Raw genomic sequence first — 18,361 nt, forward strand, 5'->3', positions numbered from 1 at the left:
CTAAAAGAATGCAAACAAAACAGACAAAAGAAAACCAATAACAAGTAAAATGTTTAGTCTTTCCGGTGATATCAACACCTGAGTGAAATTTCACATAGAGACAGAAAGCATGGGCTGTCCTGACTCTACTAGGGTCAATGTGGGATTGGTACCTTGCTGCTCCGGAGCTTTACTTGTTTCTAGGCTGTTCTCGGTGGTGCTCTGAACTGTACCCATTTCCGTCACATGCCTTGGGAACTCGCGCACTTCCCCTTTGTGGCTGGAATTATCTCCTAATGATCAGCAGGGCAAAAGGTTGTAAACTACGGTGTCGACTTAACCCAAACTCCCCTCCAACCTTTTCCAGGCGCCTCAAGGGGGACTCAATGGCTCAGTTCTTATAACCACACCATTCTCTACTCTTTTAAAATAACTTCAAAAAATACCATACTGTATTTTAATTTCTTTCTTCTGTATCTCTTCTCCATAAAAATGTGAGCCCCTTAAGAGTAGGACCCTCTCATCTGCGTTTTCACATCCCCAGCATTAGCACTGGGTCCAGTACCCAGCCAGTGCTTTCCAAGCAGACGAGTGGTTTTTGGAATTACATGTTAAGTACAGGGATCACAGCGTTTACTGCCCAAATAATTATACCCGGGCTGGGAAGTACAGGCACCCTATTTATGTCCCTGTTTACTCCTATTTCTGAGAATATCCTTGTAAGTTCATGAGGAACTAGTCCCTGAAACTGTTAACAAGACCCCTTATAAATAAAAGCTTCTATGAACATTCTACTGGTTTTGCCTCTGGTTCTCTTTCTACTCCTCTTTGAGCATAGCTGTCATTTCAAAATGCCATTCACTCCATCTTCTCTACGTGAACAATGTGATACCTTGAGCCCACAGATGCTGGCCAGCTTTTCCAATCAGTGTGAAATCTTATTCTTAGTCATAAACAAAAGAAATCAGGACTTTCCATAGTACCCTCCAGAAGTTGGGATTCAAATGTTCAGATGCAGCCCCAAAGTCACAGAGAAGGGATTCATACGCCCCTCATGTTGCCCTCCCTGGCTATAAAGATCTTGAGATGGTTTTCTAAGGCTGAGTTGTTTCTGAGGGTGGAAAGGAAAAGGCGCATGGAAGCCTCAATCTGGTTCTCTTGATTCCAGATGAGAATCAAACTACCAGACCGGTGGTTTTCAGCGAAGACTAAGCGTATCCCTGAGACAGACAAAAGCCCACAGAATCAACACAACTCTCTGAGTTAAAACTTGCAGAGTATAACTGCTCTCATTCTAGAAAACTGCAAATACCTCAAAAGACCCTGAACTTTTCTATAGTAATAATGTTTCAGATAAATCTAACCTTGATCTTTGTAAAGTGCTAAGTCACGATAGTAGAAAACGGAAACAAGAGTAACAAGTATGTTTATCTCAGTCCTTTCTCCAAATTGTTCAGAAAGGGGAACTGAGGATTTATCTAAATATAATAGTTTGTTTTTGTATGATGGGTGGGTAGAAAAACACGTTTGTCTGCCCCACTTTGGCAGATAGGGATGAAGTTATAATGCTTTATGATATGAGCAGAAGAAATGATACTTTTAAGAGGCCTAGAATTACTTAAAATATTTTTAAAAACCCATCTGTAACAACTGTAAAATAATCACAAAACACCAGACTCTTAAATCTTCCTGCAGCATTCTCTCTGGAAAAGATGAAATGGGAGAGAAAGAGGGGGTGAGGGATGGTAGGGAGTGAGCCAGGCTATTGGAATTCAAGGGAGGCAGAATGGGATTATGGGAGGAAAAAGTGGGAAATTAGCGGTGTTATCCTCATTCAGTGACTAATCTGAGTGGGAAACCCTACTTCCCATCCACTGCAGGCTGTTCCTTCCCCGCAACCGCTGTTTCTTACCCCTACCCTTCCTGCTTTTAAAGACTTCGTAAGAATTTAAATGGCAGAGATGGAAATCCCATTCTGAGGTTGACCCCAATCATACTCTCACTACCATGGAAGGCCCTGCTTTACTGCTCATGGATATTCCCAGTTGATTGGCAGCCCTTAGTTTGAAGTGCAAGGCAAAAAATTCTAGTGAAAGAGTCCTTACCCACAGAGATGAACGTCACTTTTATGTCTTTACTGCCTCTGGCTCCGTGGGCGCTGATGAACTCACACGTGTAGATCACTGTCGTTCCAGACAATCTGCTCGGACACTGAGTGCCATTGGCCATGAGGGTGTATCTGCTGCAGCGAGGGTCTGTGTCTGTTTCAGGGCTTCCTGCAACAACATAAGAGGTTTTTTTTTACTGTCACCGTTGGCTGACTGTCTGATTTGGTAGCAGAGAAGTCAAAACAGTGAAAAAGAATTCTTATTTCATTCAATTTCTTCTCTTTGAATGGAGAGGCAGGATGGTGTAATGTTAGCCCTGCCACCTCAGGATCCAGGTGGCCCAGCTGCAGATTCCAACGTTACTACTTACCAGTAGGGTGTTACTGGGAAAGTCGCTAAACCACCCTGTGCCTCAGTTTCTCCAGATGTAAAATGAGAATAAATAACAGCTGTGACCTGGGATTGTAGTCAGGTAAAAGGAGTTACTGTGTAAACACTTAGAACAGTGCCTGGCTGGGGCCGACCCCTAACAAAGACCCTTCGTGACGGTAGTTGGAGTGTGAAAAATAAACAAGGAAGCCATGTGTTTGGATATGACTTCAACTGGAAGGAACAAAATGTCAGATTATTTTGACTATTATTATTGTTGAAAGGAGGAAGAAATAGGACACGGACTCTGATATTCATCTCATTTGAGACCTGTTTTCATAACTCGTTCCTTCTTATTAGTATATATGTTTTAGTGGAAGCTTCAACGTCATGCTTTCTCAGGGTAACAGCAATTTACCCTTCAGAATAGCTGTTCTTCGCTATCTTCCCTTCCATTCCCAAGACGCTGTGCCCTCCAAGCCATCCTGCCTGTGGCTCTATAACAGCCTCTTGGCCATTTTTTTTTTTTGGTTCTGTTCTTTCACTCTCTCTCCTCCAGCCCTGCCTTCTGCAATGTACTTCTGCCAGGCATTCTTCAAACACTGGCAATCTTCCAAAAATTAAAGAAAAAAAAAAACCCCTTCTGATGAACTCCATCCAGCCTTGGCTGGATGATCAATGATATTTAAAATATTTTGATTGATAAGTCATCAGCTTTTCTCCCCAGTCCCCAAAATGGTTGTTCAGAATACCAAACTGATTTCCCATCTTGAGTAAGTTACCTGCTAGTTCATAGGTACAAATGTCCCTTTCCTCTCCAAGGCTCACCCCTCTACTTATTTTTGGAAAACCTACTTTCTCTAATTCCTCCAGGACCTCACTCCATCCTTTATCGCTCCTCTCCCTTGACTGCAGAACAATGGAAGTTACTGAATGCAGCCTATAAGTTCGTGCTCTGTTTTCTGGAGTAGAGCTGGTAGGCAGTTAACCTAGCAGCGGCTCAAGGTTAAATAATATCCAGTGAAAATTGCCCACGACACTGAGGATACATAAAGGCATGGTTTGCAAAGCTTTCATCCTTACCAGAAAGCAGTTATTGTGGCAGATGCAAAGTATGCAACTCTGTTTTAAATGTTGACATTTATCTTTTTTTTCCTCCTCTCAAAAGTCTTGCAAAGTGGGTACCATTGTCACTATTTAAAAGATGAAGGTCTGGGACTTCCCTGGCGATCTAATGGTTAGGACTCAGTGCTCTCACTGCCACTGCCCAGGTTCCATCCCTGGTCAGGGAACTAAAATCCCGCAAGCTGTGCGGCGCAGCCAAAAAAAAAAAGAAGAAAAAAGATGAAGTTCTCAGAGTCAAGATGACCCAATTTACTCTGCAGTAGGAACAGGGCAGAGCTGGAATGAAAGCTCTTCAGGACCAGATTCTGCCTTACTGGAAAGCACGGGTTGTAAGGCTAATTTTTCTACAGTAGAAGACTGGGCTCAAGTTCTTTTTTTTTCTTTTTCCTTTTTTAAGCCCAATTTTGTGTGCATTCCTACAAGTAGAGAAATCACTATTTAAAATCAGATTTGTCTACGGCACCATTAGGAACACAGAGGGAGGCACAGAGGGGTAGGAGACAGAGCAGTGGATGAGGAGGGGACCCTTGGTGCACTCGGGGAGATGGTGGGCAGCTCACGGAAAGCCTCAGTCTCCTCATGTGGAAGACGAGGGATGGGATGAAATCCGTGGTTCTCACAATAACATCTCCTGTGAAACTGAAGAAAATTAAATTGCCTGGAGCCCAAACGTGGAGACTGTGAACGAGTGGCTCTCAGGAGGAACCTTGACAGCTGGTCTTTTTCAAAAGACAACTGTGGACACCCTGAGGGGCAGCCAGGCTGGGAGAGGCCGCCTCTGATGGGGCTGTTTGCCACTTCTAGCTGCTTCTCTAGGTCTCGCCTCAGCCCCCGAGGCAGGCCTGTCTCTAGCGGCCCTTTATAATGTGACTTGAAGGCCACAAGGCCGATTTCTGCTCAATAAAGAAAAAAAAAGTCTCACTTATCTCTTACTTACGTCCTACTGGGCTACAAACGTAACATTTCAGATGGCACAGAAGCATAAATAATAACACACAATTAGGGCTTCCCTGGTGGCGCAGTGGTTGAGAGTCCGCCTGCTGATGCAGGGGACACAGGGGACACAGGTTCGTGCCCCAGTCGGGGAAGATCCCACATGCCGCAGAGCAGCTGGGCCCGTGCACCATGAACCTGCGCATCCGGAGCCTGTGCTCCTCAACGGGAGAGGCCACAACAGTGAGAGGCTCGCGTACCGCAAAAAAAAAAAAAAATGTCAGTGGTAGGCAGGGCAAAGAAGAAGTTGACGAACTCGTCTGGAAACTGTTCTGTCAAAGAGGGAATTAGACTGTTATTTTTTCATCATCACATAACAAGAGCTATGGTGAGGATACAAACGCTGTTGCCTTTAAATTTCCCCAAGTGGTCAGTACCTTCCCGTACAGGCAAAGCTAGCGCTAAGTACAGGCGAACCAGAAGCTGCACTAATGACTATTAGTACCTCTGTTATTACTACTAGTACTATTAACACTATTACTTCTGTTACCATTACCGTTTATATCATCACCCCATGCCCCATGATTTGAAATAGCCTCAGAAAGCCCTCCCTATTCGAAAAAGACCGCCTTCTTAAAGCTAGAAATTGTCACTGCAGATTACTTCCTTTCTGTCTTATCCTTTGCCGCAAGCGCTTTGAAAATCCAGTGCAACTGTTTCTGAGAAGATGTAATACATTCACTTCTAGATGCTTTGGGGTGAATTATCTAGCTAGACTGCTTTCTGCTGAGCTGGAAAAACGGGTGACAGAAGAACTGGTGGAATCTGGAGAAAGACTGCCGCAGAGAGGGGGCGGCAAGGGAGACGGAAGGAGGGCAGGGTGTTGAAAGCAGGGGCTAAATTCATCAGAGAAACGACCCTGCAGGCCCCCGGCGGCCAGCCCTGTGGCAGGAAATCCACTGTTCTGCCGATCGGTCCAGCCCACCCTGGGCATTACGAATGTCTGTAGCAGCGGTGGCCACAGCGAGGTTCCTGAGCATCTGCACGGCAGACTTCCTGGTTCTCTTGCCAGATGGCGAGGCTCTTCACCTCTCACAGTTGAAAGCGTCTAAGTCAGTTCTCCGGGAACTGTGCAAGGTCCTTCTCCCATCTGGCAGTTCCTCCAGGATGTCTACACCTCCTCTTCCTTAAAAATTAGGGAAGTGACTAAATGGACCATATGTCAGCATGTTCAACAGTTACCAGATGCTTTTCCCATTCTCTGGAGCGCTTTAAGGTAGAAAACAAATGTGCTTTTCAAACTAGATGTGCTCAGAAAACGTTACATCCAGATTGATCCTTATTTTATTTATGATTTAATAATGTCTGATAGCAGTGGCTTTATAAAATAAAAGCTCCACCACACTGATGTATTTCATGGGTAAAGCCACATTTTCCTTTAAGGATTTTTTACTAAAAAAGGTGAGCAAGGGCTTCCCTGGTGGGCAGTGGTTGAGAGTCCGCCTGCCGATGCAAGGGACACAGGTTCGTGCCCCGGTCCGGGAAGATCCCACATGCTGCGGAGCGGCTGGGCCCACGAGCCATGGCCGCTGAGCCGGCGCGTCCGGAGCCTGTGCTCCGCAATGGGAGAGGCCACAACAGTGAGAGGTCCGCGTACCGCAACAAACAAACAAACAATCAGAAAAAAAGGTGAGCAAATAATACTGTCATTTCTTAAGGGAAAGATTGGATCTTGTTATGTGAGGTTTCTAGGCAGAAAACAGTCTTCTGTTTCAATACAAATTCTGCCGGATCAAGTCACTCTAGTGCTGGCTCACCAGGCATGTGTGATATAGTTTGACCAAGGCGAAGGCTGTGAAACAAGGTGAGTCCCAATTGTTTTCTTTTCCTAATTATGACAATCTTGGATAAGTCACTTCATTTGAACCTCGATTTCCTTATTTGAAAATGGGAGGCAAAAAAATGCTAGCTTCAAGCTTGTGGTCAAGTTTAAGTGGGATTAAAAGTGATAACATATCTTTTAAAAATTGGTTGATCGGGGCTTCCCTGGTGGCGCGGTGGTTGGGAGTCCGCCTGCTGATGCTGGGGACGCGGGTTCGGGCCCTGGTCTGGGAGGATCCCACATGCCGCGGAGCGGCTGGGCCCGTGAGCCATGGCCGCTGGGCCTGCGCGTCCGGAGCCTGTGCTCCGCAACGGGAGAGGCCGCGATGGTGAGAGGCCCGCGCACCGCGATGAAGAGTGGCCTCCGCTTGCCACAACTAGAGAAAGCCCTCGCACAGAAACGAAGACCCAACACAGCCAAAAATAAATAATTTAAAAATTGGTTGATCATAAACTAGTATACAAAACAGAATCACCAATGCTATTTTAATTTCTTCTTGTCATTCACCAGTGTAAACTGGAAGGTGGGGAATTTCCAGTGATAGATCTGCAAACAGGACTGGAAATTGACATTGGTTGACAGACACACAGGTTGACAGAGAAAGATATAAAACCAGAGGCATGGAGTCAGATAATACAGAAAGATACATGGTGACAAAGGCAGAGAAGTGGGAAGGACAGACACCAAGAGGAGAGACACAGGAATGAGACTCTTGGAGTCAGACCCCAAAGCAAAGCCAATGACCTCATCCTCGGCTCTCTGCTGAAGAGGGAAAGGAGAGGGCGGTGGGGACAAGGCGTGTCTTGTCTGTAGGCAAGACACCATGCACCTGCATCACCCCGTCACTCCCTCTTGGGTCTTCTCTGCCAGAATCTTGTCTACAACCCAAGCATGAAACTTGTGTGTGTATATTTTGGGAATTTTGTTTTAGAACGGCTAAGCTGGAGCTGGCATCAAACCTCATACTTTTTCAGTCTGGAAAAAAACCCAGCCACCTGACATTTGCTCTTTCACCGACCGCATCTCCCATTTTTACTTGGCCAAGAGGCACAAACCTGTTTGCAGAAGGGCTTCTAACAGTCTCACCTGGAATGCTTACAGACCCCTGTTGCTTCCATTCAACTTGGCTCCAATTCGCCATCATCTCACTGCAGCAGCTCAAAGACATAGGATTGTTGTCACACATCACCTTCATGTCTTCATTTGCCCAAATCTGGATGGATGTAACATCTATTTTTTTTCTGGACCCATATTCAAAAATATCTAATGTCAGTTTGCAAATATATTCACCTGTATCGAATACACAAAGGCATTTATTATTACTATTACACGTCTATTTCCTTAGAAGAATGATAGCCTCATCTCACGTGTCATGATGGTAATTCATGAAACATGGCTTTCAAAAGCATCTGAGACTTGGTCTAAACAACCCTAAAGGAACATTCAGGAAGTGCAGAAGGTCAAGGCAGGTATTTCTGATGCCATAAGGTGAAAGAGTAGAGAGCTGTTCTCAGGAAAGAGCAGAAATCTGAGTCCTCGCTAGTAAGCAAAGAAGTGTGGGGATGCTTCTGAGGTAGAAAGGGAAAAATGGGAAAACCTTGGAGAATCAGGAGATCATGGACAATTTTGGCATCCTATTTAACTCTGTGGCAGGTCAGAGTCAACAAACATACGATAGAACCCATGTGTCTGCAGCCCAGTTTCTCATTCAGAGAAAAAGAGATACTCCTGTTGACATCTGGGTTACGATGGGGCTATTAAATTATAGAATGTCAGGTACAAAACTTATGCTTCTGTGGTTGCTGGGGAGGGACAAGTGGGAGGGATTAAAACAGAGGACAAGAAAATGGCGGGGAGGAGAGCAGGCACCCATATGTTCACTACCTTGATTGTGGTGATAGTTGTACGGGTATACACACATGTCAAAACTTATTAAATTATACACTTCACATATGTACAACTTATTTTATGTCAATTCTACCCCAACAAGGCTCTTCTAAATTTTTTTTAAATGTTAAAGAAAGGAGTTTACTTTTGGTCTTAGGTTCCAACTCATAAGCTTCAGTAAATGTGGAAAATTACATTTGTCTCCCAAGGCTGAATTTGCTTGGCTCCTTCATCATGGGATTAATTTTCAGTTTTGAAAAGTTGAGCCTGGTGACTTCTTTTTGAAGAGAAAAAGGCTACCTACACACACCACCACGGTTTGATTCTCTCTTAGACCTTCACTCCTTTCCTCGCCCTGGTTACTGGATGGCAACCCACCCGCGTCATCCTGCGTGATGTTGTAAATGGTGAGGCGAGACACGGAGGTCATGTTGTTGAGCACGTAGGTGTAGACGGAGAATCTGCTGCTGTTCTGGATGTCGAAGCCTGTTTCCACGTGCTGCCAGGATACGTTGGAGGACAAAACTTCATTCTCACACATCAGAGTTACTGTATCCCCTTCAAGTATGATTTCTGGGGTGATGGAGAACTTCGTTTCATCTGGAAACCCAAACAAAAGGTATTAGGGTCCCAAAGCAAATAAACGGGATTAATGCTACTCCCTGAATGCCACCACCACTGGGGTTCTCGAGAGGTCTCCATGGTGGTGAATAAGGCAACGCGTCTTCCTCACTCCACCCCTGGGCAGCTGGGATCTGAGGCCCCAGAGTGACAGTCTGCCAGCTACTAGGGACATGATTCCCAGTTTGGGATCTTTGCACACTTAACAGTCCTCAATGGTACTAATGGGGATCCCAAAGCTATCTTCAATATTTCAAATAATCTGTCACAGACATAGAGAGCAGACTTGTGGTTGCCAAGGGGGAGGGGGGGGAGGGGAGGGATGGACTGGGAGTTTGGGTTTAGCAAATGCAAACTAATATATACAGGATGGATAAACATCAAGGTCTTACTGTATAGCACAGGGAACTATATTCAATATAGTTGTGATAAACCATAATGGAAAAGAATATGAAAAAGAATGTGTAATATATATGTATAACTGAACCACTTTGCTATACAGGAGAAATTAACACAACATTGTAAATCAACTATACTTCAATAACATTTATAAAATAAAATAAAAATGCAAAAAAAATTTTAAATAGTCTGGTAGGAAATTGCACATTTGCTTATGAAAAAGCCACCCCAGCTAACCTAAACATCAAGTTTCTTTGCTACTGATTTGAAAGATATCAACTGCTTCTTACTGATCACTGATACCTCATGCTGACTGAAAGCTCTGTCCTCTGTCTTTGATGAATTAAGAGTGGGAAAATAATTAATTTTTTACAATAAAGTATGCTTGGGAAATAAGAATGTTTTTAAAGACCTAACACCCATGGGCCCATAAGAGTGGGAGCTTATGAGATACACAGGTCTGTATTTGAATCCTGGTTCTGTACCAGGCATAGCTGTGTGGCCCTGGGGAACTTGCTTAGCATCTCTGAGCCTCAGCTCCCTTGTCTGGAAAACAGGAGCAGTGAGCACTACCACGGGAGGTGATTTGGAGGAATAGTAACTATTCTTATTGTTTTCACAGTAAAATTCTGGGGAACCCTGGTACTAAGCCATTTCACAGACAGAAATGAAAACATGGTATTTGCTGTTTTTGTGTGTGTTTTTATGGCTGTCCCTTGTTTACACAACATACAGATTTTTCCCTCTAAGCTGTGCTATGTCCTTCATGAGCTCCATGTGTCGAGAAAATCAGAGGAGCTGGGGAAGGAGGTTTGGCAACTCCTCTTTTGGAAGGTTCTTTATGCCCACGCCACACCCTGTCCGTACTGTAAACATGGGACTAAAATACCATCCAATTAATTTAGGGTGCTCTGATGTTCTGGTCAAAATATCAAGGTATCTAAATATTTCTTATCCCGTTTTATAGGCTCCTGGATAAAATAAGATTTCAGAAAATTGCATTCAACTATTAGGAAGCAAGGCCATCTGTGAATATTTCCTGTAGTGAACTGACCAGGAAGGCACAGAAACTTATGTTACTTACTATGTGGCCTTGAGCAAATGATTTAAATCGAAGCCTCCATTTCCCCACCTGTAAAATGGCGATAATAGTATCTACCTCACAGGATGTATGAAGATGAAAAATGTGTAAAACACTGGGTTTAACATAGAAAAGGTACAATAACCGTGCCCGCTTTTCATCAGCACCATTGCTAATTACAAGGATCCGGAAAACTGCCGGTTTTCCGTGGTTATGTGGAATTGATCATAAATATATTGGGAGTGATGAAAGAAAGGGGCGTTCTGGTTAAGGGACCCTGCTGATTGGTCAAACATCACTAGAGGATTAATATATGGCAAACTAAAAGGGACCATTCTGAAGACTGCCATGTGCCTTTCCTGAAATAGTTTCATGAAGATGGACTTAAAAATAATTTCCTGATACCACCTCATTCATTCAGCATTTTTCTTTCTTTTTCTCTTCCTCTCCCCTGCACCCCTCACTCTTGCCACCAGATAAAATTATAATTTAAGAAAAACCCACCCAGGGACTTCCCTGGCGGTGCAGTGGTTAATACTCTGCGTTTCCAATGCAGGGGGCATGGGTTCGATACCTGGTCGGGGAACTAAGATCCCACATGCTGCGTAGCCAAAAAAAAACAAAAAACTACTCAGCTACTTGACTTTTTTGGATCCTTGTATTTTGGATAAACCCCACTAACCCTATGGAGAGCAGGCTGGTAGCTAAGCTCCCGGGGGTGGAATTGCATGGGACATAGTTCATGGTCATTGGTCTAAGGCTGTGCAAATCAAGGACAGGGATGAATGTAGATTCTCTTGCAAAAAGGGGCATTGAGTGTCATTCACAACAACTTCATGGCTCTTTGGAAGAATAAGCCACAGACACTAGAGCACTTTTGTGGTTTTGGACTGACTGTCAGCCACCGGTCAGGAAAACTGCTGGATACTTATTCCTGTAAATGGCTGACTATATTCAGCAGAATTGAAATTTGGGGGAAAGAGTCATCATAATTGAAGCTCATGTATGCTAGAGCTTGCTATTCTCCTGTGCCCTCAGAACCATAAAGAAAAAAATTTTTTCAGGCCAAAGCACCTGCCGGTTGGTGGGATGGCATTAGGGGTGAGGAAGGGGTTGGCGATGCTGGGATTACTTCCGTGTGAGCCTGCACCTGGAGGCCACTTATTTCTCTGCCTTGGATTTCTCAGTTTTCATCTATGTGGTTGCTGCCTTATTCATTCTGAATTTTTATCTTGCTGTTTTTCTCTTTCTTATGTCGTAGCACTTTCTTACTGTTGTGTATATCCCTTTCAATATTTTATTTTAAAAAATGATCCAATGTCTAAAAATATTAGCAGCGAACGTAGAGAGAAAGAGTATGGACCTGTTGTAAGGATGGTCTGACTCCTGAGAAGGGGCACTTTTCCTTCCGCCTGTGCCTCAGACAATCCCTTCAGTGCCCTCCCCACGGTGAACTGTGTTGTTCCAAAGAGGAGTCACCTTCACTCTGGAACCACGGACCTGAGTTAGACAGAACATCTACCGGCCAGTACTGGTCCATCAAATCTCTGCTCAGTTGGCTCCCCTTTCTATCCCCCAAGTAACAATCGATCCACCCACCTAATTACACAACAGAGCTCAACTCTATACCCCATTTGTGAAATGAGGGAGAACATCTACAATACCAGGACTCTCACCACTGCTACATCTGATCCAAAGCAGTGTTTCTCAAACTTTCCATGCATCAGAATCACCTGGAGGGCTTGCCGAAACAGATTAGCCCAGGTTGGTCTGGGGTGGTCCCAAGAATTTGCTTTCCTAACAAGTACCAAGGTGCTGCTGAAGCTGCTGGTCTGGGGGTCACACTCTGAGAACTACTGCTCTAAAGTAACAATGGTCCCCCTAGTCAATATCAATGCATTTCATGAATATCCCCCACTTCCACCACCACAACGTTAGTTCTACTTTTTTGGATGTTTTGGGTCTGTTAATTAAAAAAAAAATCCATAAACCCAGATGGCTCTGCGGCCCCCTTGTAAAATCTCTCCCTCCTGGGATCCGCCCCCTACTTCCCCAGTCACAGTGATATTAGCAGGGTAAGGAGGCTCTGAACAGGCCTAAGATGGGGAGAAGGTACCAAAACTCTACGCCAGGACCTGGAGAGTCTCTCTCCACGGAGGACACTGTAATGTGATTTCCCAGGCTTAAGCGTCATGATAAATGCCGTTACCATATCTAAGTAGAATCTACATATTGGGAAAATGTAGCGATGTTCTACTTACTGCTGTAAGTAACCTGGAAGGAACTGCTGTCCATCTTGTAGGTCTGACTGAGGTTCTGTGTTACTTGCTCGTTTGCTTTGCGCATTAATTCAGGTGACGCTGCCGTTGTCGTGACTTCATACGCCACAACCACACTTCCAGGCCTGGATGGAGACCACTCAGTTCAGTAAAGCAGTAAGTGATCTGGAAGAGTCTAGATCCTTACGGTTTATTTGCATAAGAAAACAAAATGGCACGAAGAGCCTGGGGACTTTATCTTCAAGGGTCCACTGAAATCCAACCTGTTTCTAAGCTCTAGCTGAAAGCCTGAGGCAGGGCTCGAACACGCAAGTGTCTGCAGACGGGTAACATCAATGACTGGAAGAGCCAGATGGGGCGGAGTGAATTGAATCCTACAAATGGGTCAAAGGATATAAGCCACAAGGTAGAGACTGTTGTCACACAGTCTGCTGGCCCAGGTTACCAGCTATGCTGAATATCCAGTGAAGCCAAAATCCTCAACGTTTCTGTAAACATTCTTCGTTTTTTAATTGGCAACTAACTTTTTGAAACACTGTGCAAACACACTTAGGGCTGCCCGGTGCCCACAGGGATGCCTTCACATGACAGTGTGCAACTCTGTGGCCATGGCTAGCTGGCTAACTTTTTTTAACAAAGGCGTCAATGCATGTATGACTTTATTTCATTTTTGTATTTCTGACTTCCCTAGATGGCAAATGTATCCCACATCTTTGTTTGCAGAATTTTTGCGTGCATAGAATGAACACAAGTCTTCTTCTCACCTTCCTTCTAAGTAGGTACATCTCTAAGGAGTGAGCTACTGTTCTCAGTATTTCCTTTCACTTTAAGCCCTGGAAATCTGACACTGTCTTCACCTTTACCAAACTGCCCCCACCGGGCATCCCAGATGGTGCCCTTCTAACGGGCTTTTGCTTTTTCACTAACGTTTTGGTATCTGCCATTGGATAAAAATGACCCAGTTATAGCATTCTTACCTGAACTCTGTCACTGTCGCCAATTTGAAGCCTGGTAAAATACTGTAACCCTTCCAGAACTGGAAAATAAAGCAAGACAACTGTCACGGATCAAGGTCCAGTGAGAGACGGGTCAACAATTTGAAACAGAGTGAAAAGTGTCTACTTCTTATCACCCTGGGTAAAATGCTCTCCTGTATATTTTGTCAGTGCTAGCACTGGCAGATCTTTGAGGAAGTGATTCCTATCTACCTAGGTCATTCTGGGTTCTCCAGGAAGCAAACACCAGAGTAAATGTGCAAGAGTAACGTGCAAAAAATTTACTTAGGGAAATGCCTAGAGGAAAATAATGGGAAGGCAGTGGGGAAGACAGGGAGAGTCATCAGACCCGAGTGAAATTGTGCAGGAGAGGCTGGATGAAATCATCCTAGACTGAGCCTGGGAAGGTTCAGTACAGCCTTCAAAGGAGTCCCACGTTTACTAGACAGACCCGCCCCGTTCATTCACTAGCAGCAGGCAGCCAGCCCTGCCACGCGGCAGCAGCCGGGCCCTCAATCAATTGCAATTCCTATAGTCGGAAATCTTCGAGGTGCCTTCTTGGGGCTGCCACACTGCCGGATCGGATCCCTCACTTAACATATCACAGCTTTGGTTGAGCCAATGTGGTTTTCACTGATGCTTTTACTTCATTTTGTTTCCCTGAATTCCAACCCCACAGGAAATTCAACTGGAATCAAGTCATATTTACAGGGCGGATGCCGTGTACAAAGTGCTGTGTTAAGTAGCTGGATGGGTGGGATCCAAAGATGAATATGTAACTCTCCTTTTTTCCTCAAAAGTGTATAATTTAGTGTGTCGTGTTTGTGCATGAGGGAGATTCTCGTGCTGTGCAGAACTGTTACATGTCGGATATGCAAATCAGATCTCCTACAGCTCTTCTGTATCCGAGTTTCATCATGGCGCCCATGAACAATGGTAATATTTGACTGGGTAAACGGGAGGCTGCTCCTGGCTTGAGGCAGAGGGTTGGCTGCCCAGAGGGTTAAGGGGAGTCATTACCTCAGCCCACCTGTAGCAATTTGTACCACACCAGTTGAGAAGCTCTATTCCAAATGAATTGCCTCAGCAAAGCATTTAGGTTTAGATGAATTAATCCAATGTAAAGCATTTAGAATGGTGTCTGGCCCACAGTTTACAATGAGAGAATATCCTCTTTTTCTGCATGAGTAAATTTACATATGTATACAGTCTTTTTCATATTCTTTTCCATTATGGTTTATCACAGGATATTGAATATAGTTCCCTGTGCTATACAGTAGGACCTTGTTGTTTATCCATTCTATATATAATAGTTTGCATCTGCTCATCCCAAACTCCCAATCCATCCTGCCCCTTTCCCCCACTCCCCCTGGGCAACCACAAGTTTGTTCTCTATGTCTATGAGTCTGTTTCTGTTATGTGGAATCTACAATATGACACAAATGAACCTATCTACACGAGTAAATTTAAATCTGCCTTAAGTGTGAATGCCTTGGGACCTGCAGTGTAGAGAGTGGTGTGGAATCCTCTGTGCCAGACTCGGGCTGGTCTGCACAAAAGATGTTAGGGGTTTCACCCATGTGATGTGCGAAGATGAATAGAAATGCACCATCTGGTGCTTCTAGACCAGGTTCTTGGACCTTTTAGTAGGTTTCTGTGAGTTGATGCTGCCAAATTTTATGTGAATCAATTCTATCCTGGGAGGAAGTTCCACCTGTAGGTCAAGATGATGTCCAATCATCCCCTGAACACTGTCTGATTTGAGCGCTTCTTAATTCATCGTCCCAGAGGTATAGAAATAATTTCGACATTCACATTCATAAATTCTGACAGATTCAAGCAAATGACCCACTGTAAATGCAACAGATACAGTTCAGCTCAGAGTTTGTTGGTTAAGAGCCTCCTGGGACCAAAACTCACCGCTGTTTCCAAGTCAGTCTTGTAGGACCTATAGAGGGCAGAGGAAGAGTTCTTGAGTTCTTCTTGAAAGCCCACATTGAGTCTGACCAACATTCGCAGGGTAATATCTGCTGAAGAACACAGGGCAATATTTTTAAAATCCCATGTCAGCATTTGAGTACACACAGGACAGAGAAGCATCTGGCTGAGTTGATATCAAATAGCCACTCAACAAACAAACATTCAGTGAGCAGTTACTTACCCCCCTGGAGCTGGCAAAAAGGTCCCTTGGGAGGCAGTCCCTTAAGGAGACTGCAATGATGCCCTGAAGGGGAGCCATCACGCCCTTGACAAGTGAGATTGTGGAGGCACTTTTCCTGAGGCCACTTATAGCCTTTCTCACAGGGGCACCAGATTTCATTTCCAGTAGGTCTGCAGACTGACATCAACCAGAACAATGAGGAGAGAAAAGGTAGTTACCGCTTTTGTGTTTCTAGACGTCAAGTATTTATACTTGTAGGAAACGCTAACTCCACTTCATATTGCCCTTCTGGGAAGTTCAGTAGTTCTGCATGAGATTCTCATGATTCCCGTACATGTCACCTTTTGCTGTTAGGCACGGCCATCTAAAAGATGACAGCTCTGACTATCCCAGGGGCTGCCTACAATGATAAAGTGCTAAACAGATTTCCGGACTAGAGGGTATGGCAGCCAGCCTCCGAGATGGCACCACCCATCCCTGCCTCTGGGTACTCACACCCTTTTATAACTCCCTCTCATGTTGTACTAGGGTTGGTCTGTGTGACCGAGAGAATATAGAAAGAAGCGGTGGTGCCTCGCTTCTGAGATTAGGTTATAAAAGAAGCTGCGGTTTCCCTCTTGGTTATACTCTCTCACTCTCTCTCTCTCTGACCTCTCGCTCTGGGGGAAGCCAGCTGCACTGCATGAGGACACGTCATAGAGAGGCCCACATGATCAGGAAGTGAGGTCTCTAGCCAATAGCTAGTGAAGAGCTGAGGGCTGCCAACAACCGCATGCGTGAGCCCGAAAGCGGGTTTTCCAGGCTCAGCTGAGCGTTCAGATGATTGCGACTCTGGCTGACGGCTTGACTAACCACCTCATGAGAGACCCCAGAGCCCGTGCTATCCAGCTAAGCTCTTCCTGGATTTTTGGCCCTCAGAAACTGCGTGACGTAATAAACATTTGTAGCTTTTTGTTTGTTTTGTTTTGGTTTTTTTTTTTTTTCCGGCCATGCTGTGCGGCTTGTGGGATCTTTGTTTCCCAACCTGGGATCAAATCCGGGGCCTCGGCAGTGAAAGCGCAGAGTCCTAACCACTGGATCGCCAGGGAATTCCGAGTTTGTTGTTTTAAGACGCTAAGTTTGGGAGTAATTCATTACGCAGCAAGAGATAACAAATGTAGAGTATAAGGAAAAATTCGAAACTTGTGCCTTTTACATTTCAAGTCAAATGTGAACAGCCCCAACAGACTCCAATCCCATTAAAAACTGACACTGAAAAATGCTCTGAAAACAGAGGGCTTGGAATTTATGTCTAAAACTGGACTAAAGCCACGTCACTGTGAGCCGTTTGTTCTGCGGGTGGGCATCTAGGCAAAGGCCCACAGAGTGACCACCCAAAGGAAAGCCGTCAAATAATTGTTCCTGAAATAGGAGGGGCAACCAAGTCCCCTGGGATCCTTGGACACCGCTCCCGTCCTGTGCTCCAGCAGCAGGAGGGGGTGAAGGAGAAGCAGAAGGAATGGAGGAAGTCAAGGCTACTGGTGAGTGTGGTGGACATTGGCCGGGGATAATTCGAAGGGAGCCAACAAGATCCCCTTTGTCAAAATCTCTCTCCCGCTGACGTGAAAAGCATTTCTTTGGTTGTTTTATTTTTTTTTATAAAAAGTAAATATTTTTAATAAATATTTATAACTTTGTAAAAAATATTTGGTTGTTTTATTTGTTTTTCATTTAGTTTGTTTTTTTCTTTGCGGTACGTGGGCCTCTCACTGCTGTGGCCTCTCCCGTTGTGGAGCACAGGCTCCGGATGCGCAGGCTCAGCGGCCATGGCTCACGGGCCCAGCCGCTCCGCGGCATGTGGGATCTTCCCGGCCTGGGGCACGAACCCGTGTCCCTTGCATCGGCAGGCGGACTCAACCACTGCGCCACCAGGGAAGCCCTCATTTACTTATTTTTGAGATGGATGTGGAGGTGATATTAGCAGAACTTTTGACTCCATGTAAGATACAAATGTGCCTTAAGCGGATGGCGGAAGCGACCACCCCTGGACCACCTACTGCATTTAGGGCTTGACACACATTGGCCATAAAAATCCTCGGTTTTGTGTACTCTGATTAAAAATGCCTTTCAGATAACTAATAAGAACCTACTGAATAGCACAGGAAACTCTATTCAATGCTTTGTAATGACCGATATGGAAACAGAATCTAAAAAAAGAGTGGATATATGTGTATGTATAACTGACTCACTTTGCTGTACAGCGGAAACTAACATTGTAAATCAACTATACTCCAATTTAAAAATTTTGATTAAAAAACATGCCTTTCTTGAAAGGATCATAAGATAAGCTGTTGGAAGAGTCGGTGGGGGAGGCACAGGAAGAGGGGAACAGAGAAAATGTGCTTAGATATGAGTATCATGGTCAGTAAGTCTAATCTTCCTTACCCAGCCATCCCATTACCTCCTCTCTGAGGTCAGCTCTCCCCAGGCTACCCCCCTCCACACCCCACATCCCCCTCTAACAGGAAGGGGCTCAAAGCAACATTTATCCTGATTGGCCCAA

General features: G+C 44.8%; 1 protein-coding gene across 1 annotated transcript in view; it reads right to left on the reverse strand.

Moving 5' to 3' along the window:
* ADGRF5 (adhesion G protein-coupled receptor F5) overlaps positions 1 to 18,361 on the reverse strand; it is a 74,450-nt gene that overhangs the window by 19,051 nt on the left and 37,038 nt on the right. Inside the window, exons 5-11 of the mRNA XM_065884910.1 lie at positions 15,820 to 15,996; positions 15,579 to 15,685; positions 13,641 to 13,699; positions 12,646 to 12,788; positions 8,662 to 8,883; positions 7,483 to 7,686; positions 2,085 to 2,255 (exon numbers count right to left, since the gene is read on the reverse strand). Of these exons, the coding sequence (XP_065740982.1) occupies positions 2,085 to 2,255; positions 7,483 to 7,686; positions 8,662 to 8,883; positions 12,646 to 12,788; positions 13,641 to 13,699; positions 15,579 to 15,685; positions 15,820 to 15,996 (1,083 nt within the window). The remainder of the gene's footprint in view (positions 1 to 2,084; positions 2,256 to 7,482; positions 7,687 to 8,661; positions 8,884 to 12,645; positions 12,789 to 13,640; positions 13,700 to 15,578; positions 15,686 to 15,819; positions 15,997 to 18,361) is intronic.

Source organism: Phocoena phocoena, chromosome 10 (assembly GCF_963924675.1).
Source record: "Phocoena phocoena chromosome 10, mPhoPho1.1, whole genome shotgun sequence".
In the NCBI taxonomy this organism is placed as follows: domain Eukaryota; kingdom Metazoa; phylum Chordata; class Mammalia; order Artiodactyla; family Phocoenidae; genus Phocoena; species Phocoena phocoena.